The sequence below is a fragment of the Scleropages formosus genome, chromosome 23 (assembly GCF_900964775.1).
Source record: "Scleropages formosus chromosome 23, fSclFor1.1, whole genome shotgun sequence".
Taxonomy (NCBI): Eukaryota; Metazoa; Chordata; class Actinopteri; order Osteoglossiformes; family Osteoglossidae; genus Scleropages; species Scleropages formosus.
Window position 1 is genome coordinate 6,369,710 of NC_041828.1, and position 23,148 is coordinate 6,392,857.

General features: G+C 45.7%; 2 protein-coding genes across 8 annotated transcripts; both read left to right on the forward strand.

Moving 5' to 3' along the window:
- Window positions 1–154: 154 nt before the first annotated feature.
- On the forward strand, window positions 155–8,327 carry LOC108935675 (regulator of G-protein signaling 18). Of its 3 annotated transcripts, none has more exons than XM_029248400.1 (8): window positions 155–287; window positions 357–440; window positions 552–826; window positions 1,537–2,096; window positions 2,276–2,334; window positions 2,413–2,543; window positions 6,801–6,967; window positions 7,329–8,327. In XM_029248400.1, the coding sequence occupies exons 4-8, from the start codon at window positions 1,626–1,628 to the stop codon at window positions 7,497–7,499; spliced, it is 999 nt and encodes a 332-aa protein (XP_029104233.1). In that variant the 5' UTR covers window positions 155–287; window positions 357–440; window positions 552–826; window positions 1,537–1,625; the 3' UTR covers window positions 7,500–8,327. The 3 variants fall into 3 exon arrangements, with proteins under 3 accessions (XP_029104233.1, XP_029104234.1, XP_018609986.1); XM_029248401.1 differs by having other exon boundaries at window positions 552–708; XM_018754470.2 differs by having other exon boundaries at window positions 155–440; window positions 552–708.
- Window positions 8,328–10,057: 1,730 nt separating this feature from the next.
- Window positions 10,058–22,984, forward strand: bag6l (BCL2 associated athanogene 6, like). Of its 5 annotated transcripts, none has more exons than XM_018754474.2 (25): window positions 10,058–10,773; window positions 12,119–12,214; window positions 12,610–12,727; window positions 13,195–13,433; window positions 13,820–13,891; window positions 13,974–14,096; window positions 14,377–14,540; window positions 15,043–15,172; window positions 15,668–15,871; window positions 16,018–16,240; window positions 16,592–16,651; window positions 16,968–17,287; window positions 17,372–17,450; window positions 17,538–17,866; window positions 18,036–18,333; window positions 18,479–18,648; window positions 18,796–18,849; window positions 18,943–19,045; window positions 19,829–19,953; window positions 20,117–20,251; window positions 20,342–20,410; window positions 20,596–20,814; window positions 21,319–21,426; window positions 21,839–21,985; window positions 22,138–22,984. In XM_018754474.2, exons 1-25 carry the CDS (start codon window positions 10,747–10,749, stop codon window positions 22,237–22,239), a joined length of 3,714 nt encoding a protein of 1,237 aa, XP_018609990.2. In that variant the 5' UTR covers window positions 10,058–10,746; the 3' UTR covers window positions 22,240–22,984. The 5 variants fall into 5 exon arrangements, with proteins under 5 accessions (XP_018609990.2, XP_029104265.1, XP_018609994.2 ...); XM_029248432.1 differs by having other exon boundaries at window positions 20,599–20,814; XM_029248434.1 differs by lacking the exon at window positions 10,058–10,773 and adding an exon at window positions 10,929–11,254.
- The last annotated feature ends 164 nt before the right edge of the window (window positions 22,985–23,148 follow it).

A 23,148-nucleotide genomic window follows, 5' to 3' on the forward strand; every position in this document is an offset into this window, starting at 1 on the left:
GGAGCCGCTTTTCAACTTTAACAAGCCAATAAGGAACTCTTTTTCTAAAAAAAAAAAAAAAAAAAGTTTAGTTTAGTTTACCTAGCCAATCAGAGAGGCTTTTTGGCAGAAGTTACTTGGTCTTTGTTCCGAGTGTGGACTGTTGCCATTTCTGCCCCCTCCCCCAAAAACATAAAGCCAGTAAATTCCTTTGGGTTATTTTAACCTCTACTTTTTGGTTGCATAACTCTAAGTGTGAAGTAACGTAAATGACACTGGACAGTCATTCAAGAAGGCCGGTTCCTCAGGTAAGACGTTAATAATTGTAAATATTCGTGACATGAAGTACTGAGAAGGTCGGTAATCTCGTTTTTCAGGAACATACCTCAGAATATAAACAGTCCCCTGAGAGCCAAGAAAAAAAAGAGGCGAGCTGGAGCAGAACACGGTCACCGGGTGTGGTGAGTGAATCTCTCTCTCTCTCTCTCTCTCTCTCATATATATAAATGCACCTCCGCATCTGAAAACATTAACAGGTTTTAAACTCCCCCCCCTCCCTCCTCCGTCGACAGCCTTAGTCGCGTGCGGCGACGAGTCCGTGCGGTGTCACCACCACCACGCGCGATCATTGAGCGGCGCGGAAATCACGAATGGTGATTTACACGTCCATGATCGTGTACAGATGTGACTTTCGGCTGTGGGAGTGTGAAGAAAAGCGAATCAGAGGAGGTAAAACCCGAGAGGAGTGACGAGAGAGAGAGAGAGAGAGAGACACCGCGCGCGGACGGCTCGAGATTCGCGGGCTTATTCACAACACACAGCACCGCGCACATGGACACTTGATACGGTAAGTGAAAACATGTCCAGTTTAATTCTTTACGTTTCCACCGAGTAAGTGTGTGTGTGTGTGTGCGCGCGCGCGCGCAGTCGTGTGTACTACTTGCAGTAGTTGCTACCTTTTATTTTATGCATCGATTGCACTCTGACAGGCAATGTTGGACTGCGTAATTACACCCACGTACACACACACACACACACACACACACACATCGAAGGTCAGAAGCAGATAGATTAGTCTATTTACTGTTCCTGACTCCACACACCGTGGGAATGTCTGGTGCTGCCCAGTGTGTCACACAAACTGCAATTTGTCACACACTTTGTCTGGGGACTTCAGCTGTCACATGTTACGGATCACAAGGTTATGTGCTTGAAGCCTGAAAGGTTTTGCAGTTATGTTTTGCCATCCTTCGCTGTGCTCTTACATGTGTCCTCCGAGAATGTATGCTAGAACACGCGTTTACTAGAAGCCACACCTAGATTGTTATTGGAACAGTAAGATTAGTAATCTGACTTTAACAAGATTACATCTGGCAGCTTTAAATCAGGTCTCACTTTCTATGTTGTTGTTGCCGTAACCAGTCGGTCGCTGTGCACTTTGTTCTCCCCATCTGTCATTTTTCCTCCAGTATAAAGGTCAGTTTTACCTAGGCTAATGCTTCTTGTCGCTCTGACTGCTTTACCTGACCCTGTCCTTATGTCCCTTTCTTTCTATAGCTCCCTATTGCAGTTTGATTCACCTGTTACATCTTATAGCCCCCCCCCCCCCGATTTGGCACCCTTCCCTGTCTCCCCCGCTGTGAGCCATGCGGCGGTTCAGCTCTGAGGGCTCTCTGTTGGACCTGGACTTTCTCCCTTGGAAGAGGGTGTCCCCCTTAAAATCTGACTATGCGCAAGATGGTGTGTCCAGCACCTGCGTGCTGCAGCAGGGTGCTGACATGGTCGACGGTCGAGCGACGGCCCCGCAGGCGCATGCACAGGGGGAGCTGTGTAAGGATCACAGCTTCAGCACTGAGAATGTAATGGATCTGGAGAAGCTGGAACCTGGGGCTGGGTTCCTGGGCGTGGCACCCATCAGCGAGGGCTGCCGGGCCTACAGCGACAGCCAGCTGGCCCCTGGCGCGCCCCACCGTGAGGCAGCTGGTACGGAGGAAACCTCTTCCTCCACCTCCTCGCCTAGCTTGGCCACCTCTTTCTCCTCCAGATATGTCCACAAACAGCACACCAAGGCCAAGCTGACATCAGCCAAGCTCCACCTGAAGAGTCTGTTCGGACAGGTGAGGTGGGATGGCGGTGGTCGGCCGTTCTCCGCCGGGGGGGGGGGATTCCATCAGTCCCTGCCTATCTGTGTGTGTGAGAATAGTGGTGCTCCGATGCGTTGTTGCACACCTGGTTCAGTTCCTCTCTGTGCAAGGATGATTTTTATGCATTATTGAGCATTCCTGTTGTGTTCCAGAATCACCATGCCCACCACTCAAACACAGTCAGTTCAGAACAGAGAGATCACGAGAGCAGGTGAGATGGCAAGAGGGAGTTTGAGTACATTGCCTCTCATATAGATGTGATGCTCTGAGCTCTCTCTCCCTTTCTCAGAACCAGAGAGAGAAGGTCCCGTCTGCCGTTTTTCCGGCAGTGGAGCCAGGTGGGCCCCAGCAACGCAAGGCTGAGTCGAGAGGAGCTGCAGAAATGGCGGGAGTCTCTGAGTGCACTGCTGGCCAGTCGCAGTGAGTGTTGCACTCCTTTACTTGGGCTCTCTTTCGGTGATGGTCCCCATTGCGGCGGGTGACTCATTTCCTCCCGTGATTTGTTTACGTGCACCTTTCCCAGAATCCATTGTTGTCTGCTCTAAGACCCTGGATAACAGCTGGACAGTATGGGAATTCGGTCATGTTGAATTAATTTAATAAAGTAGCATTTGGTCTGCTCTTGAGTTAATAATTACTTCAGTATAGCAGTTAAGTGAAGTCTGAAGCAGCTTACACTGCAGCACCCAGGAGTTGGGGTTCCAGGTACACTCTGATAAATATCAGAGCAAGACATTTTGAACAAGCACAACAGGCACATCACAGAAATGAATCTGTGTGCTGGTATGTGTTTGTCAAGTGTCTAACATGTTTCGAGAAGTGTGATGCAAGCATTTCCATGACGCTGTGCACAACAGGAGACTTCCTCCTAATTGTGAGTGTAGGACACGCCTTAAATATGATGATGGTGCCAGTGTTTAAAAGATGAGCACTGGGGCAAAACAGTGGCATGCCAAGCTGCATTTTTGTATATCTGTGTGGGTATGACTGGGGTGCTTCGACATTGTCCGTGCTGTTCTGAATGCTGCTTGCTTACTGCAAAGGCATTAATTCTTAAGAATCACCCCTGTGGTTCTAAGGAATTTTGAAGCTGTGAATTACAGATGGAGTTTTCTTCTCTACTGAAAGTTTATAAACTGAACTCTGTAACTTGTGTAGCTGTTTAGCAGACAACAGATGTACAATTATAGCCTTTTGAACTTTAGTGGTATGTTTAAATTTCTTGTATATTGTTCTCATCATGGTTACCTTAGCAGAAAACATGATCTATTGATGTGTGCAGCAGTTTGGAGAGACATGCAACAAGTAAATAACAATAATGGTGATACAGCCACATACAAGCATGGGGGAAGTTAAAGTAAAACAGGAAGGGAGCAATATTGATGCTTGCCCTGAGACTCAAAGGCCAACAGCATGTCCCCCTTGTTGGACATCTTAAATTTACACAATGAGAGTTTGTTGTGTGAGCAACTTTAGAAGCAAACTGGTCAAGTAGTGCCGGTGGAAAATGTGTCAAAAGTGGACAGGACTGAGCATGATGACATCCTTGTTATCTAGGTGAAGTTTTATCCATGCAATCAAGGAGTGTTCCTGCTGTTTTAAGCCTAATAAGTACTGATAAATAAGCATAAGCCATATCAGCGTTTTAGCGCTATGTGCATAAGACAGTAGGATTTAAATCTGATTTAATTTTGAATTTGTCACATGGTAATGGTGCTCTTCGTAAGTCTATGATATTACCGTTAATCTAATATAAATGTTACTATGTTAATAGACATTAATTTTACAATGTTTTTATGCTGCATAAGACTCTGAAGAGGTCATGTAAAAGGGTAGACCTTGCTAGAAAGGGAAAAACAAAAGTTTCAGCATATTTAGATGTTAATCCATTCACATCAATTGTTGGCAAACTTTTTTTTTTTTTAGGTTTCCAGTAACTGTTACATATAATGGTGTAATATATACACAGATTTTTATTGAAAGGTCAGTTCCTGTTAAGCTTGAAAGATTTAGCTTTGTTATAGTTTTGATTATCTGATATACTCATCTACTTTTGTTCTGTTGCTTGGAATGATCATCTGTGCAAACCTGTTAAAAAAAAAAAAAAAAAAAAAAAGTAGCCAAGAGCATGTTTGCACGTAACCCTTTGGAAAGGGCACCAGTTGTGAATACTTTGAATCTTTTGTGCCACTCTTCTTAAAGGTTATACCTTGGTCTCCTAGCAGTACACACACCTCCCTCTTACTGTTACAACAGCCTCATCTCCTTCAAGATCTATGACACGACATGGGGGAAAAACAAGTTCTGTTTTCCTTGTCCTCTTTAGAATAGGAGGGGAAATGGGTGTCCACTGTTTTTGCTTGTGGTTAATAAGAGGTCAGAGTTCCACACACTTTATTACCACAGGCTGAGAATCCGTGGCTTCTACTGCTGTCTTGGGAGATTAAGTCATTCAGTGTATCTGATGCACTTAGCAGAGGCTTCAGTTGTATAACTAAGAAGTGTGGTTGTGGTATTGAGATGGATTTACAGTGTCTGGGTAGCTTTGAAGTTTCAGATGGGCCTAAGAAATTCTACCTTTGGGAGCCCAGGCACCTGTGAGCCACCCATCCAAGCAGAAATGTCTGCATCTCCCCTGGCTGTGGTGACGTTCAGAGGCTTGGGTGGTTGATCTCTGGATGGGTGAAGGTATGGGGGCTGGCTTGTTCTCACCGAAGCCTCAGAGGCCTGTTCAGACTTGTATGACACTTAAATAGGAGAGGAGGGAAGTGCCTTGTTGTAAGACTTACTGGAACCAACTGAATGCTGGATTTGATTCCCGGTGTGCCCTTGCAGACAGAGAGCCTCAGCTTCTGAGCACGGTAATGCTTCATTGTCATTACTATGGAACTGACCTCTTTCAATGCAGTGTTAATGTACTCTCTTTCTCTGTGTGTGTGTGTGTGTGTGTGTGTGTGTGTGTGCTCGCGCGCGCGTGTGTGTGTGTACAAGCTTCCCTGTTGTAAGAAACACTGATACTACAAACTTACTTAGAAGTACATGTCGCATGAATCAAAAAAAAATCCACACCATCACCTCTGTTAACAGAAACTCCTTTACTAAAACGATTCTCGCTCGGAACATGAGCTTTGTTGTCGAGCATGGCAAGACTTCTCCTCCTGTCTTGTAGCAATGTGCCCACTTCTCAGAAATCTTTGTCATATTGTGAAACCATCATGTACCATAAGAGTTTTAAAGTTCTGAGAGTTGAGAAGGCATCAAAAAGACTGTTTAAAACTTGAAGCAATAAAACACAATCTTTGTGAAAGGCAATATCTTTACACATTTATCACAAATGATACATTATGAATTCTTCAGCAGAGAAGGGTTGCCAGTAATTAGAACACAGGCATTTCTTGTGATCTAATAATACATCTGATTTAGCATCTTTTAAAATATTTCTCAAAGCACTTTCATAACCCAGGTATGTCTATTACACTAAAGCACAGATATTTCCAAGAAACAGAATTATCAGCATTTAAATTCCAACAATAAAAACAGACTCGGGGGAAATAAGAATTACAAAGAGGTAGCACTCAAATGTTTTCTATATAAGCAACTTTTGTATGTGTGGTGTGGTACTTTTGCTGAGATGTACATCGCTTTGGACAAAAGCGTCTGCTAAATGAATAAATGTAAATGGTGGGTGGTGCGGTGGCGCAGCAGGTTTGGCCAGGTCCTGCTCTCTGGTGGGTCTGGGGTTCGAGTCCTGCTTAGGGTGCCTTGCAGTGGGCTGACATCCTGTCCTGGGTGTGTCCTCTCCCCCTCCAGCCTTGCGCCCTGTCTTGTTGGGTTAGGGTCCATCCGGCTCGTCGCAACCCCGTTCAGGACAAGCAGTTTCAGGCTGTGTGTGTGTGTGTGTGTGTGTGTGTGTGTGTGTGTGTGTGGTTCCAGAGCAGTTTTATATTTGTCATTAAAGGCTAACGGATTTTGCATTTTGAAAAAATAAATGAACCTTTTGTAGCTTATGAATAGACAATGCATTTCATATATTGCTTTTCCAATTTAAATGAATGGTGGCTAAGTGTTTTTCCTAAACTCCCCTTAGAATCTGATTTTCAGGTCCAAATTGTGTGTGTGTGTGTGTGTGTGTGTGTGTGTGTGTGTGTGTGTGTCTTCAATATCCTCCCAGCCAGTGTGTAGGCTGGAACTTCTTTCTCCCACAGGGCTGTGTGAATCCATTTGTAATGCGCAGCTTGTAAATTAGTCAGTTAGTGTCTGTTAACAATCTCCTCCCCTCCTCCTTCCTGTCACCACCCACACACACCATCTCCTACAAAACATGTCACAACCTTCAGTCAAAGGGAAAGGAGAGTCTGTGTGTGTGAGAGAGTAGAGTAAGAAAGGATGCGGTCGTGTGTGTGCAGGAGGGAGAGTGGGAATGAGGATGTGGGTGTATTTATGAGCTGCCCAAGGCAGAGGTTTATAAGAACATGGAGAATATGAGAATTTGAGGGACATAGTTGTGCCTCTTGCTGGAACATTTTGAGGTATTGTTTTATTGTGCATATATACAGTATGTGTCTGTGTCCATGCACAGCGACTAGACATACAATCGTTGTCTCTTCCTCTTTTTGGGACACTTACATGACTGCCTTTCATTCCTGGAGTGTGAAAGCCCCTCCCCCATTCCCACAGTGGGCGTGTCTGTGTTTGGTGCATTCCTACGCTCTGAGTTCAGTGAGGAGAACCTGCAGTTCTATCTGGCCTGTGAGCAGTACAGACACTCCTCCAACAACTTCAGCCTGCAGAGGAGGGCAAGGGACATATGCTCCACCTACATCCAGCCGGGCTCGCCCAGAGAGGTACGCCACGGTGTTCCTGCCCTGATGGACAACCTGTCTGCTGCCTGGCCTGACTTACCGTGTGTCTGACCCGTGGTCTTCCCGCTTGTGTCTGCCTGTGTGTAACACTTTTTTTGTTCCCATAGTTATCCACCCCAGCAAAAGCTTTTCTGCCTGACTGCCCATCTGGCTCTATTTTATATTCTTCAGTGATGTGTGCTTCTGCCCACCATTGTCCTTCATTTCTCATCTGTATATGCTACAGTGGAGTGTGTGTGTGTAGGTGTGAGTTAGCTGCCTTATTCCCTCCACCATGTCTTGCTCCAGTATGCAGATGTAACAGTTAACAAAGCCTCTCCCTTTTCCCTCTCTCCCTCCCCAGGTGAACCTGGACTGTAAGACCAGAGAGCTCACCTTGCAGCTGCTCCAGGCACCATCCCGCAGCTCCCTGTTACATGCGCAGCGCCGCATTTACTCGCTGCTGGACACTGACTGCTACCCCCGCTTCCTGCAGTCTGGCCTCTACCAGTCCCTGCTCAGGGATGCCTACTAGCAGGAGCAAGACTGTGGGGGGAGTAGAGCAGGGAGGGGAAGTTGCCTTCTGTATATGAGGGCTATAGGTAGTGGGTTGAGTGACTGGGCATTGGAGAGAGGCAGCCATCTCCCATTAGTCAGAGCTGCTTCTCAAAGCCCGCATATCATATCTAGTTGATTTCTTCAATTTTTTTAGTTCCTTGGTGACTTACACCAAAAGTAGGTCACACGGTCTACTGAGCACAACCAAAACATTACTCTGGAGGGGGAAAACACTTCAGGAGTGTAAAAGGTCTGCTCCCTTTGTAAGTTGCTTATTCTGAGGAGGATAGACCTTTTATATCTCTGCCAACACTGTAAAATTACTCATGTTCGGTATCTTTGGTAGGTACCATGAAGGGTCTGAACAACTTTAAAAGATATTGTTAGGATATTCTTAGAGGAATCTTGGGTTCAGAAGAAAATGAGATGATGGCAAGTTGGGGAATTTTGTCCCAAACGGCAAACTCCATCTTATCGCTATATCTCCTCTCCCACAATGCACTGCTGTGCTGTCGTCAAAAGAGTTGCATTCCTGTCCTCTGTCAACCAATCAGTTTAGTTCTTCTGGTGCCCTCGTCTACAAGACGAGCACTGCATCCGTTCAGATATGCATCTTGTCATGAGAGATACTTTCCTTGGTAGGCCTTGCCAAGTTCCCATGTTATCACTGCACTGAGAGAGCACCAGATAAATACAGGATATATTTATACAGTTGATTTATATTTCACGTAATGGCACATTTTATGTCTTGAGTCTACTTGAAAGAAGGGCATTTAGAAAATAAAAGATGATTTTTATATGTAAATATTGTCAGGAGCACTTTTTTAAGTATTATTTTCTAGGAGCCGGATGATATCGTTTGTTTTGAGGGCTGTGCTCAATGTCTTGAATTGATGAGTGCTCTCATGTATTTTTAAGGGTGAGCTTGCCATCTGTGTTTGACTTGGAAATTCTTCAAGCACAATGAACTGCATTGATATGATGAGACGCCTATACTTTTATTTAAGATCGTGATGACAACTTTGGCATCTTTAGTTTACATTAGACTCCAGGACAATGTTGACCAGGTGTGGTTCACAAGGACTTCTTTAAATGAGTGCAATTGTCTCATACTGTTACCGAAGGCACATACTATGTTAGTCAACTTTACAAGCACTTACCCCTTCATGCAACAGGGTATTCTTACTGTGTTGATTCAGTTAGTACCTTGGTCAAGGGTACTACGATACAGGTGGAACTTGATCCAACAGCCTTCACTCTTCAGACCAGTAGCTTAAACCACTCCAGCACCTGTTTACGAAGTGGCCTATCTTGTTTAGGATTTGGAGGAAGTGCAAATCAGAATGTGTTCCTAACCCTAGAGAACACTGACCTTTTAAGGTTACGACTGCACAGCACTTGTAAGAATTAGACATAAACCAAAAGAAATAGGGGTCCAGGCCTCCATTATGAAGGAATGTGAGAAAGTATGAACATAAGGTGATGTCTATATTAAGCTGTTCTACCTAAGTGTCCTAAGGTTGTGCACAACCAGCTCCTTCTCTGGGATGCAAGAGTGTGTCTGATTGTAACTACAGTCATGTTGATTTATAAGTAGTTGTCCAGTACCTCTTTCTGCAGGTGACCCCACCCTGTAGGTTGTGTATTTTGCTTAAGCTATATTTGCTGTGTTTCTCGGAAGAGCAACACAGTATATTTGCATTCAGCGTTGGGGTTTCCGTTCACAACTCCCAGTAGGTGTTCAGTGAGGCACAGATAACCTCTGTTAATATTCCTCTCGTCATGCAAACAGTCCCGTAAAGAAAAAGCGTATGGCGATAGTGGGGTTAATATGAACCGGGGCATGTAGATTAAAATGGAAAAAAGCAACAGTGGCAAGTGGGTGCGCGGCAGACGATGCTCGCCTTGTCCATCTGTGCTCATGAACAGGGGTTGGACTGGACCATGGTGAATGCATGCAACACCCCTGCTGGGATCGCCAAAGTGAAGAAAGATCAACACATTGAGGAAAAAGTTGAGACAACCATTATCACTTGTCCCTCTCTTGTTTGTAAACGGGCACAAGTGCTGAAAAACTGCCTCGGTCGGCCTCAGTGCAGCGGGAATGACCTATCGTGCTCCTCACACCCGCTTGGAGTGTGAAAACCTCAGCTGTTTATGTGCAATCTGTAGTGACAGCCTTGGAGAGAGACACTCAGCAATCTCTCTCTCTCACACACACAAACTCACTGCTGCAGTGTAGGGACTACATGTAATTACCATTCCCACTGCTGTACTATATGTTTAAAATATGCAATTATTTACACCTAACACTACAAATGCAAGTAAATCAAATTAAAATACATGTTAGGAATATTCATATACAGACCTCTGAAAACTTAAGTTTGTTGAAACATCAGTATATTTACATTATTTAGCTGATGTTTTTCTCTAAAGTGACTTGTGCTGTTGAGCTACTTACAATTATTTACCCACTTATACAGCTGGATATATATATTTTTTTTTTACTAGAGCAATTTTAGGGTAAGTACCTTGCTGAAGGGTACTACAGGTGAAGGTGAGGCTTGAACCTGCAACCTTTGAGTCCAAACTAAGGTAGCGGCTCCAATCACCGCACTACCAGCTGCTCCAGTACATCTGCACCTGGTGTCTTCCCTGCTGCTGTGGTCAGTTGAGAGGTGTGGCTGAAAACGTGTTTTGGGTAAGGTCAAAAACAGGATTGAATTACAGTCAAGGAGTTTCTGGGTTTCCTCTACACACTCGCTGCCAGGAGTGTGTGTGTGACACTGATGTCATCCTCCCCTGGTCTGCAGTGCTGCCACCTGCAGGAGGCGATTGGTACGGCACCCATATTAAATCTCCACGAAGAACAGGAGTAATAAAGATCAAATATAGTAAACATCAACATTTTGATCATCTGTGGCGTCACCAGAAATGTGAACAATATGTTATTAATACAAACCGTACCATTTTCACAGTGTTTTCATCTTAATGTCTAACTACCGTAGTATTGAAAGAGTTAAGAGTGCATGCAGTCGCCTAATAATTACTAGAAATTTACCCTCCATCTTCATGATGCAAACAAAGGCGTTTCACGGTTATTTCTCAATAAATTGCAGCCGTGGAGCAACTTCGTGGGTTTGGTTCTATACTTTTTCTGTACTTCGTTCCTGTTTTATTTCTTCACGAATGTTCGTTTCGCAACTTTCTTTTCATCTTTCTTTATGCAACTTCCTCCCAAGCACGACCAGGTTTGCCTCAATTTTGGTGCCCTTTCACGGTTTATTGTTTAATTGTTCAGAGGAAGTTATCCTTACTGATTTGGGTAAAGAAATGAATAATAAACGGGGACAAAATGACGAGCTGGCGAGAGATGTTTAGTGAAGTTGAAGAGCCAAGACTAGGTGGGAAGGCGAATGTGTTCTAGTCAAAGCACCTTATTGTGCTTTCGCGACTGGTTTTCTTTTACTGACTTCACAGCCATTATGTATTTTATATTAAGGGTTCAAATGTAAACGTGAGCCTATCTGAATCTGAGTAGAAACCCAGCATTAAAAACGAAACAATGCTGGTGTGTAAGGTTTTCCAACGACCGGCCACCTGAGGACGGTGAACGGCACGCTCCCTCAACGCGCGCGTGCGCGCTGACGTCACACTCTGCGTCGTTTGCCCGAGACTGTTCCTGCGTTCTGCTGACATCGCATTTTGCGCAGTCGACAGAACCAGACGCAGGTATATTTGATTCATAATACTGTCTCGCTGTCATTCTTAAACTAGACACACATTCGTATTACGGAACAGGCGTCCACTGTAGCCAGTCTCTGCGCGAGCCGAAGGGTCCTCTCACTGCAGCGTCGCTGGATTATTAGGGGGCGCACCTAGCGGCGCCGTCGGAGTATGAGCGGCTCACACGACAGGAATAACGCCAAATTTAATTTATTTCCCAGGAACGAGTCTATAACAGCGGCGTTCTTTTCCCATATCGGAGCATCTGGCGATATTTTACACGTAGCGTGTAAATAATTTTGACACCCAACGCAGACGAAGGTATTTCGGAGGATCCTAAATGGGATTAGTGAGGCGGGAGGGAGGTGGTTTTCCTCAGATGGCTGCCGGCGGCAGCCTGATAACAAAACAGATATGATATCCGATAGTAGTGAAGATAAGATGTGTGATGGGGAACTTTTGACACAACACAAGTGTGTTACAGTCCTGTTATGTCGCTAGCCTAGTAGCGAAGTGTTTCGGTAAACTTTAAATGAAGTGAAGAGAGGCCGCGTGCACCCGCCCGGCCCGGGGCCGGGCTCGAGCCCGCAACACGGTCAAAAAACGGCTCAACCGACAACGCGCGTGCCAGCGCGCCTCCTTTAACTGCCCACACGACTCGTGCGTTTTCTATTCCATATGCATATCACATCCCATCTCGTCTCCGCCGACTAAGGGCCCGTTCACGACGACGGGCACTCTTTTCCCCAAAATTAAAAATAATTCCGCTTGGGAGTGGGGGGCGTGGCAGGAAAAGTCTTGATGAGATGAACTGCTGATCGTGTTCACTGTGACTGTCCTGTGTCTGTGGCTCTGTCTGTGTCCGCGCAGGGTCCCAGCAGCGGTACTATGGCGGAATCGGGCAGCATAGAGGTCACGGTGAAGACCCTGGACTCCCAGAGCAGGAGTTACACCGTCAGGGGAGAGGTACTGTACCTGCACTAAGTCCTTTCTCCACTCTTCCATAAGCAACCCTGTGTACAGTCCCCTCATTATTTGATTAGTCGTTTAACTGATTGTTTGTACAATGCAAATTCAGTATTAGGCTTGTGTAGTAGCCTCTAGGTGTATTGTAATACAGTGTGTAATGTATAAATGGGTAAATCGTAAGTGTTGTTATATATTGGGCTGTTTTCTGCTGGAGCAGTTGAGGGTGCTATTAAAATCTTCTCGGTCTACATATCGCAGGTTGTTAGAAATGAAGATGAAAATGTACATTTCGGTGGTTCCGAGGTGTAGTGTTGATTTCCTGTGTCCAGCGTGTAACTCGCATCAGTGTGTCTGGATGGTGTTAACACCTCGTGTCTGCTTTTTCTTCTTAGTGGACAGTGAAGGAGTTCAAGGAACACATTGCCGCTTCTGTGGAGATCCCTCCGGACAAGCAGAGGCTCATCTACCAGGGCCGAGTACTGCAGGATGAAAAAACGCTCGCCGAGTACAGTGAGTGACTTGACAGTCTTCGTATCTATGCTACATGGAGTTGCTTCATAAACACAAGCCAGAATATCAACACTCTTCTAGCGCAGCACTGGCAGCATTTAGCTAAATTCTGAGAACAAAAATCCCAGGGAAACCTTACTCTTACTGGTGTATCATTACTATAGACCTTTTGTGCTCCTAATAGCTGCCTTAAGGAAATTCCTCCTGCTGTCCTGGGTCTGTCTCCCTGGTGATGACTGCCTTTTTTATGTCTCCTCATTTGTTTGTCTGCTATGCTTGTGGCATATGCAGAGAAACCATACATTTAGACTTCAGATTTTTTTTGCAGCATTGCACTATGATCATTTTTATATCCCAGCCAGTCGTGTCTGATTTCTGCTTTACACCTATGTGGAGTATAGCTTCCTGTTGAGTTTCTCCATCTTGGGGCATTCTCTGTAACTTTCTCTCGTCTGTACTTTTGTCAGACGTCGATGGGAAGGTCATTCACCTGGTTGAGCGGGCTCCCCCTCAGACCACGCACTCTGGTGCTGGAGGACCTGGGGTCTCTGGCTCAGCAGGCACATCAGATGGAGCTTCACCATCCACGCACTCAGTATCAGCAAACACCACCCAGGGTGCATCGCATGACCGCAACGCCAACAGCTACGTCATGCTGGGCACCTTCAACCTGCCGGTTAACATCATGGACCCCCAGCAGATTCAGGTTCTGGGGATTAACATCTTCATGTTCATTAGTGTGTGTCTGTTAATGTATGCATTTGAAGTTATTTTTCCATCCAGACATTATCAATTACCAGCTTGTGTAGGAAACATGGTGTGAGGCGGGGTACATCCTGGATAGGATACTCGTGTATCATGGTACAATCGAACAGTCATTCACTCATACTCATGAATTTGGCATAAGCACATCAAAGGGAAAAGGTCATTGCCTGCATTCTAAATTGTGAACATGCAGTGAGTTTCATGAAGGAAAACAACCTGGATTATACCGTTGTCATGAATATTCAGATTTATTACGGGGCCTCTAAGGTGTATGCTGGCAGGAAACAAACTCCTCACCCCCCCCCCCCCCCCACTTATTTCTTTCAGATGTCAGTTCAGCAGATGATGGCTGGTGTTGGGGAAACTGGTCGCAGTGCTAGAGTCAGCACAAGCACAGGGGTATGTGTTCTTTGTCATTTGCCTGTTTCAGTCCTTTTTGTGTGTGTGTAAAGGATGCTGATGGACTCCCTGTCTACATCAGAGCAATGGATCTGTGGACGTGCACATTAACGTGGACCAGTCTGTCCAGAGCGAACCACGCCTGAGGCTGCTGTTGGCTGAGAACCTGCTGAGGGATACGCACTCACTCATCCACAGACTGGAGGTGATGTTTACTGGTTGTTCTTTACTGTGGACATGTAGCTGAAGGACTAACCTGCTGCATCATGCTATGTTGTCAGAGTTGGATATCTAAGAATTTGCTTTAGACTGTCCTGCTTCACTCAGAGAAAAATGATTTTTAGTTGTTTTGACAATGTACAGAAGCTGTTTATTATCCCTCATCTGTAAGTGCTCTTATTAGATAGTATTTGGAACTTTGAAATTGTCAGTGGTTTCTGTCACTGCTGGGCTCACGCTTCTCCTGCTCCCTTACCCTCTTTCAGGGTCAGTCTAGTGATGCTCCTACTCAGCAGGATCCTGTTGCTCCGCCATCGTCTGCATCTTCCTCTAACCCCTCGGCTCAGCCTATGGACACCTCCCCTCCACCACCTCCATCCTCCTCTACCTCCTCCACCCAGACTGAGGGACCACCACATTCTGGACCCAAGTAAGATCCCGGAACATCTGAAATGATCTATCTGGTCTGTTTTACACATCTTTTTTTTATATTTATAGGTATGCTGACAATTCACTTAAAAATGCACTTTGCAACATAAATGATTTCCTTTCCCATTATTCTAATACTCTTTTATATTCTGTCTTGATATTTCAGTTTTGTAGCATTCTGTCAAGAACAGTAGTGGTTTGTGTGCTTGCAGAAGCAATTCAGTACCAGTATTATAAGTGGAACATATTGTAAACCTTATATTATTTGGTTGAATGTTTTCTAGTAAAATAAGTGATATTTAATAAGCTGTGAAATACATGCTTGGTGGAGTTGCAACAGTTCTTCTTTTTAAAAAGATTTCTGTTTTTGCCCTTGAGGGTATTGGTTATTTTTGTATTTGAGGATGGCTGTTGTCCATTGATATGGACATTGGACAAAAGGGGATGGGTCTAGCTCTGTTATCCTGTCATTAATGATGGAGCGCTCTGTGTCCATGCGTTAGCCACCCAAGTCCAGTTGAGCTGGTGGAGGTCTTATCAGAGTTGCGGAGGGTGGAGGATAGACTGCAGCCCTTCATCCAGAGGACCCATTCCATCCTGGGTGCTGCAGCATCAGCTGATTACAATAACAATGTAAGCAATGCCTCAACTCCTGCCCTACTTCCACAGTGTCAGCAGAGCTTTTCCCCCATTGTGGCTGTTGTTTTTCTCATTTTAACTGTTAATTTAGCAGATGCACTTCTCCAAGTTGACGTGCAGTCTATAATTTGTATTCTAAGCTACTTGCAATGATTTACCCATTTATATAGATAGTGAATTTTTACTGGAGCAATTCAGGATAAGTGCCTTGATCAAGGGTACTTCAGCAGGATGGTTATTTGGACCTGGGTCCTTTTTGAGTGTTAGGTGACTGCTCTTACCACTCTGCCACCTGATGGCCTGTACAGACATTAAAAGTTCTTGTTTATTCAAAGTTTTCTGTTCTGTAGGAGTATTTAGTGTAATAGTGTTGTATAGCAGTATAGTGAGCAAACCACAGACATGGAGTTCCATGTCTATGAGAGTGCAGCTTGTTCAGTAGACTTAGGTGTTTCTGAGCTCTGAACATCAACCACCATATTCCTGCAGACCCACGAGAGGGAGGAGGACCAGCGTGTTCTCAATCTGGTCGGAGAAGCACTCAGACTCATCGGCAACGCCCTAGTTGCCTTGAGTGACCTCCGGTGCAACCTGTCCACGGCGACCCCCCGTCACTTGCATGTGGTTCGACCTTTGTCCCACTACACCTCCCCTATGCTGCTTTCTGGGGCTGTGCCCCACATCCCCATTCCGGTGGGTCGCTGCTGCATATGTGATGATGCAGCGTTTTTTTTTTTTTTTTTTTTAAAAGCACATCTCTATTAGTATTTCAGCATGATTGACTTAATTTTATCACTGCTAAATTTTCAAAGTGGCATTAGCATCACATTCACTTGCAGATAAACATGGGAACGACGGTGACGATGACCTCCAATGGCAGACAGACGGTAGAGAGCCAGTCGCAGTCCTCTGTGACTCCTGGTCAATCGGAGCAGACGACACAGGGGCAGCCTTCGGCTTCGCAGACTTCCTCTCAAGGGCAGGGTCAGGGTGCACCTCGCGTGATCAGAATCACCCATCAGACCATGGAGCCGGTTGTCATGATGCAGATGAACCTGGATGGTGCGTCATTGTTCGTCCTCCTCTTCCCCTTTTGTTCTCGCGTCCTTATAGGGTCCCTGCTTGTTTTACCCATGTAGCGGTTTGCAATAATTACATTTTTCAGCATTTTATTTTGGAAAGCAGCTTGAGTATGTATGGAACACATTGAAGTGAGGCTTTGCTGCTGTTGCCTGTTGACAGTATATTAGCTGTTCCTTAAAACGGGAGTAAATTTAAACGGAACGCTTTGTAACAAACCAGCTATTTAGTTTTAAAATCCAGTGTCCTTGCATTCTGTGTATGACACGTTTTGCCTGTTTTATGTAGCCTTAATCTCTATTGCAAACCCAGTGTGTCTGTGTACTCTGGCAGACTCTGGTAGTGAGCATCAGACCGCAGGACAACCAAACCCTGCCGGGCCTGGACAGACCGGTTAGTGCCTTGGTCTCCTATATTGCTGATGTGGCTGTAATGTTATGCAAACGTCCCGTGAGCGTTCATATGTAACGTCACTGTTCATTGAGCCTGTGCTCAGGGTTCTCCCAGCAGCTGTTTCCGTGTAGCACGTTGTGTCTTGGAGCCCAGAGGCACCAGTGCTGCCACGGGGCCCTCACTGATGTGGAACAGGATGCAGCTGTCTTGTGTGCGAGACCTTTGGTGTCACAATGTGCTGTGATGCCCTCCTTCAGCTTCCACCTGGTGGTCTTATGTATGTTTCTTATTTTAGTAATTTGTCCTTTTTTTGTAGGAACCACACCTCCAATCCAGATCCCAGGCCTTCCACCAGAGTTTATGCAGGCAATCATGCACCAGATCTCCCAACAGGCTGTTGCCATGGCAACAGCCGCAACTGCAGGGCCGCAGGGCCAGCAACAGACGAACCATGGCTCCAACGCAGGTGCTGATACAGCCACACCAGCTCCGGGTCCTCACCCACCCCAGGCCCGAGTGGTCATCACTCGGCCTTCCTTCTCTCCCAGTATGCCACAACCCACAGTGGCAAGCAGGGGAGCTACAATCAACTTGAGGGCAACAGTGCCTCCCAGCGGAGGACCACAGCCAGGACAGGTGATGGGTGTGGCTTATGGGGTTTGCAGAGTCTGTGGTGTGAGTGTGCTTGTGTGTTGAACTTTCCTGTCCCTTCTCTCTAAGGCTGGCCCCTTGCCACCCTCCTCCCTCACACAGATGATCAGTGGTCTTGTGGGACAGCTCCTCATGCCAGTCCACACGGGTGAGTAACCTTCCTTCTCGCATATCTCCCTGGGTGTGGGCGAGCCTTCTTTTTCATATCTCTGTATGAAATCTTTATATCCTTCAGGTGAGCACACGTCCACATCCTCGTCCTCCCAGACTTTTACCTTCTCATCGTCCTCTTCATCTGCCGCTCCTCCATCCTCATCTGCTAACTCCTCCAGTCAGACCTCCACAAGCACAGCTTCCACTGGCCACACTTCTCAGCCTCCGGACGGTCCGCCTGAGGCTGGCTTGGCACAGCTGCTAGGTTCTCTACTGGGTGGGGCCACAGGGGCAGCCGTGGGTGCAGGAGCTGCGGGGGCCATGGCGGCAGGCCTTGGGCCCACCCCCTCAATCACAGTGACCATGCCTGGTGTCCCTGGTTTTATCCAGGGGCTGACTGACTTCATCCAGGTTAGTGTCTACTTTAGAGGTTCCTTATTTTAGACCAGAAAAGAATTTTCTTGTGCTCTTCATGAACTGCAAATTACTTACTGTGTGATGATACTTGAAGTAAGTTTTATGCAATTTTTTTTTTTTTTTTTTTTTCCCCCCCCCTCCTCTCTCTGCACTTTTTGTTTAGAGCAACCAGCCTGTTTTTCCTCAGCCTGGCCAGCAATCTGCTCCTTCCTCTGGCTCTGCTCCTGCTCCCTCTCCCTCTGCAGCTACAGCTCCTCCTGACTCTGCCTCCAGTGGGGGTGTGGGTGGTCCTGCTGAGATGCTGGGTTCAGAGCTCTTCACAGGCATAGTTCAGGGTGTGCTGTCCACCATGATGGGCTCACTGGGGGCCTCCCAGAACAACACGGAGAGTATCGCCCAGTTTATACAGCGTCTTTCCCACACCACCAATCTGTTCACCCCTGGCACGGGAGATGCTGTAGGTATGTACATTCTCCTCTGGTGCGGGAGTTCCAATCTCACGTGGCTTGAAGTCTGAATGACATGCCTTGCATGTTGTCATATGAGAGGGGGGGGTTTGAAAAACTTGCTGCGGTTAAGGCTGAAGCTTGTGATGTTTCCTCCCAGGGTTTTTCGGGGACCTGTTGTCACTGGTGTGCCAGAGCTTCTCCATGGTTGACATGGTCCTCCTGCTTCATGGCCAGCACCAGCCACTGAGCCGCATTCAGCCACAGCTCACGGAGTTCTTTACCGAGCACTACTTGCACGGAAGGGAGCCCACAGATGCCAATATTGCTGTTAGTGCCTCTCAGCCATCTTGAAATGCTCTCATATTGCCAGCTCATACTGCTTTATGTACCTGCAAGTTCTGTATCAGTTGAACTATGTACTTTGATTCATGACATTTGTATGTATGCTTTTTAACTATGTATTGATCTCCACAGAGTGCAGCAGAAGATCTTATAAATGGACTGGAGGAGTACATCACTGAGAGTTTTGTAAGTGTCCCAATGGTGGTAACGGGCTTTTGCATTCCATCAGTTGACTGGTTGTAAATGCTACATTGACCGTGTGTTTGTACCTATCTGCAGTCCACTGTGGCAGTGCAAGATGGGGTGGACATCACGCAGACCAATCTGTCCTTCTTCAGGCAGCAATTCACACGCATTGCCACACACATCCTGCGCTGTTCAGGTACATGGGCCTCCTTGCTCACAACGTGCTGTCCTTCTAATGAAAGTGAGCAGGATTTATCACAGCAATTAATTTTGATCTCAACGTCTCATGTGTTGATTAGGTTCTGTATTTGCATTGCAAGTATTATTGACTTAATATATTTAACTGTGAGCTATATTGAAACTGCACTGACCAAGAATATTTGTTACAAATATGGTGGAAAACAGATACCCTTCGATTTACACACATACTGTTCTACAACCCCTTATGTAAGTCAAAAGTTATATACCGTATGTCAAACTCCCCCTCCTCCCTCACCATTCAACATCAAGTGCTCCTTTATACGTGCAGCATCCTTCGCTATCATATTTATAATGAATACGGCTAAACCTGGTTCCTGTGCTATAGACCGTAATCTTTGTCCACCTTCATACTTATTTTCAGTCTCATCTCCAAGTTGATTTCTGTACGCTTGCAAGATGGTTCTTGTTTTCCTTTGAGTGCACATTTACACCAGACATTGTGAAAAATGAAATGGGTAAAAAAAAAAAAAAAAAAGTGGGGAAGAAAAACACTGCACTAACGAGAGTGCGTTCACAGCACAAAACACGGGAAATGGCAAGATGCAGTTTCGTGCCTTGTCTGGCTATGCTGACTTAGGCTTAACGCATTTCAGATGTTTTGCGTAAATAAAAGCGCTATGCGTAAATGTGTATGCCAGGAATTTATGTAAATCCAGGTCTCCGTAAGTAGAGAGGTGTCTGTATTATAAACATTTGTTGCCGTTTTGCGTCCATACAGACCACACCTTTGGCCCCCGTCTGCTGCTGCTTTGCACCCAGGGACTCTTTGAATGTCTGGCCCTTAATCTCTACTGCCTGCAAGGGGAGCAGAGAGCCCTGACAACTGTCATCAACAACCGCATAGTCAGTACACTACTTTTTCTTCTGCTGCTCTTCCCCTCCCAGTCACACACACGTGTCTGTAGGAGGCCTGTGTTAGACCTTTGTTAGACTGATTGAACATGAAATAGGATGTGAGTTTTGACCCTACCTGTTGTCTGATAGTCCTTTCTGCTTCTGTTTATAGAGGAGGATGTCTGCCGAGGTAAACCCCAGTCTGGTCAACTGGCTGACCAGCATGATGTCAATGAGGCTGCATGTCATCCTGGAGCACAATCCCATCACTGAAGACCAGATCTTACATTATGTTGTCCGCACACAGGTAATGGCTTTTACATGCTCGTGGGCACATGCACAAATATTACTGCTCTTTAGTGTTCTCACTATCTGGTTGTTGCTTACCGTGTGACAGAGTGTACCAACAGTGAGGACTGACCCGGAATCACAGCCACTGTTGGAATCAGATGCTCAGAGTATGGAGGTGAGTGGAACCGTGAATGCCAGCGCTTCACCTAACTGTCTTTCTGGTGGATTGCATCAGTGTCAAGCTGAGCCAGTGGGCTGCTACAACAGTTCCATAGAATTTTTTTTTTTTTTTTTTTTTAAGCACTGTAAAATACTGACCATGTCCCCCCTGGACTGTTATCCATCCTGATTTGGATTAAGCAGGTGGAGGAGACCCATTCTCCTGCACCGGCCACCACAGCAGAGGAAGCCATGGCATCGTCTTGTGAAACGGGTGACAAGGGGACCTCATCAGGTGACACAGGTGCTGTGGGAGGGGCATCTGCTGGGGAAACGAGAGGAGCTGCTGCTGCTATCCCTCCTGGAGGGAGGGAGCAATCTGGGGGAGAGGCGGAGCCTTGGGCTGCCTCAGTTCCTCCGGTAAGATGTCATTCCTACCGCCATCCCTCACGTGTACCGCTTACGTCCTAGCTTGTGCTGGAGTCTCCGTGCTGTTCTTGACCCTGTCCCAGTTGTAAATACTACTCCAGGTCCACATGTAGTGGTGTATGACCATCTTGCTTCCCTTTCAGCATCCCAGTGCTATTTTGTGGCACTTTGTCACACTTTACACTTATTCATTTAGCTGATGCTTTTCTCCAAAGTGACTTACACTTATTTACCCATTTATACAGCTGGGTAATTTTACTGGAGCAGTTTATAGTAAGTACCTTGTTCACGGTTACTACAGCTGGAGGGTGGGATTCAAACCTGTGACCTTTGGGTCCAAAGGCAACAGCTCTAACCACTACGCTACCAACTGTCCCCACTCATACTCAGTGCTTTACATTTTTAGCACGGTATTGCTCTGTCCTAGCCAAATAAGTGAAGAGGGAGCTATCCTGCCAGGCACAGCCCACATTTCATTCTCTGTTCCCATGTCAGGAGTGGGTGCCAATCATCCGGCAGGACCTGCTGTCTCAGAGGAAAATGAAAGCACAGCCCCCACTGTCAGATGCTTACTTACATGGCATGCCAGCCAAGCGCAGGAAGGTAAGAAAATCGCCGTCTAAAGTCAGTTCACCATCTTTGCCCTGTGGTGGGAAGTCTGTCTGTGGGAGGAGCACTTACAGCTGTTCATCTTCTGTAGGTTTTCCCTACAATTTCACACAGGTAGAGAATGTGTTCATCAATCATGATTTACTTAGTTTTAATTTCTTTAGTTAAACCATAAGTGTCAACAGCTGTAATGGTTTCTCATATGAAGAGATCTTTGAAAGCATGTTTTGTGATGACCATGGGGACTGATATCACATTTCAGGTAACAAAGCAATAAATCATAATGTGTGTTTTTTTTTTTTTGTCTTGTATTTTGTGTTGGGAAGAGCGCTGCTGCAATCTGCTGGGAAATGTGAACATGCAATGATTTACTCCTGTTGTTCACTCCAGTATCTTTCTTTGACAGACCACGCAGAGCGACGGGCCCCATCTCTCCCTGTCTGAGGCGGTAAATCGGGCTGCCAGGTCAGCTGGAGTCCGCCCAGTTGCTGCCCCAGAGGTCCTACAGCGGGACCTAGAGAGACCTGAGCTTCAGGAAGCCTACACAGAACAGGTAGGTCATTGTGAGGTTTTTTTTGGTGTGTAAGAAGGAAGAAAGAAACCAGAAACTGAGCTCAGAGTTCCTGAATGCAGCCCAGTTTTATCTTTGCCCAAGGAGGTATAGCAGTGTAAATGTCACAAGTTAACTTTCTTGCCCCTCCCCAGATGAAGAGTGATATCAAGAAGAGGCTTCGAGAGGACCCTGACTTCAGCCCTTCCTCTCAGCGTTTCCCCAACACACACCGGGCTTTCTCCTTTGACTCCTAACCCCACCGGTTCCAAACCCAGCAATGTCCCTTGTGTGTCCATTCATTCCAGATATATGGCACACAAGTGCTCATACTGGCAGAGCAAAACACCTCTCTGGATCTGGAAGAGGAAACATAGTATTGGAGATGGAAGCTGTTACTGAACTGACTCATTACATTTGGCCATTGGTGATCTATAACCTTGTTAGTTATAAAGAGATCAACAGTCTGAACTTCATGTGGATTACTTCGTTACCCTTCTGCTTCCCACAATGTTAATGTCCCTGACCAACTGACTGTGTGTGTCGGGGAGTCAATGCGGATGAAGACCCAAAACGTTGGACCAAACTGTCTTGGCTGTAACTCCATGTCTGTCTTTGTGCTCTTCCACTGTAAATGAATGTGATTAAAACTGTAAATGGTCATTAAGTTGAACTTGTTTATAACAATTTGCTTGTCTTGTGAAAGGTGATTACTTATTTAAAAAAAAGTACATTTTTAATACTGCAGTCTAAATGTGGGAGAAAACAGATCTTGACTCTTGTCTTTCACCATCATAAAGGTGAACAGTTAGGAAACACTTTCAATTTAGAATAGTGACTATGAATGATTAAAATAAGTAAATGTAGATATTCACTGATGTATAACTACCATTATCATTTGACTGGGTTTCTATTCTTATGGGCTATTCTTGTATTTACAGTTTTTGATGTAAAGAGAAGCTGCTTGTGCTTTGAAATTGTGAAAATAAAGAAGATTCGAAGGAGAGGACAGTCCTGGTGAGGAGGTTAAACTTGGGAGCGCTGAGGTTGTGTTGAGGTCAGAGAAATGTTTTATGTAGTTTAAATGTTTTTATGCAGGTATTCATGCAAGGTTTATTTAATTTATATAAATGCCTGATTGCCTGTCCCATCCAAAATGTTTTACT

Coding starts and splice junctions, on each gene's coding strand:
- LOC108935675 (XM_018754470.2), top strand. CDS start 1,626: ATGCGGCGGTTCAGCTCTGAGGGCTCTCTGTTGGACCTGGACTTTCTC. Junction 2,097..2,275: donor TGAAGAGTCTGTTCGGACAG/GTGAGGTGGGAT, acceptor GTTGTGTTCCAG/AATCACCATGCCCACCACTC. Junction 2,544..6,800: donor TGCACTGCTGGCCAGTCGCA/GTGAGTGTTGCA, acceptor CCATTCCCACAG/TGGGCGTGTCTGTGTTTGGT.
- bag6l (XM_018754474.2), top strand. CDS start 10,747: ATGCAACTTCCTCCCAAGCACGACCAG. Junction 13,892..13,973: donor GAGTCAGCACAAGCACAGGG/GTATGTGTTCTT, acceptor TGTCTACATCAG/AGCAATGGATCTGTGGACGT. Junction 16,241..16,591: donor GATGCAGATGAACCTGGATG/GTGCGTCATTGT, acceptor GTACTCTGGCAG/ACTCTGGTAGTGAGCATCAG.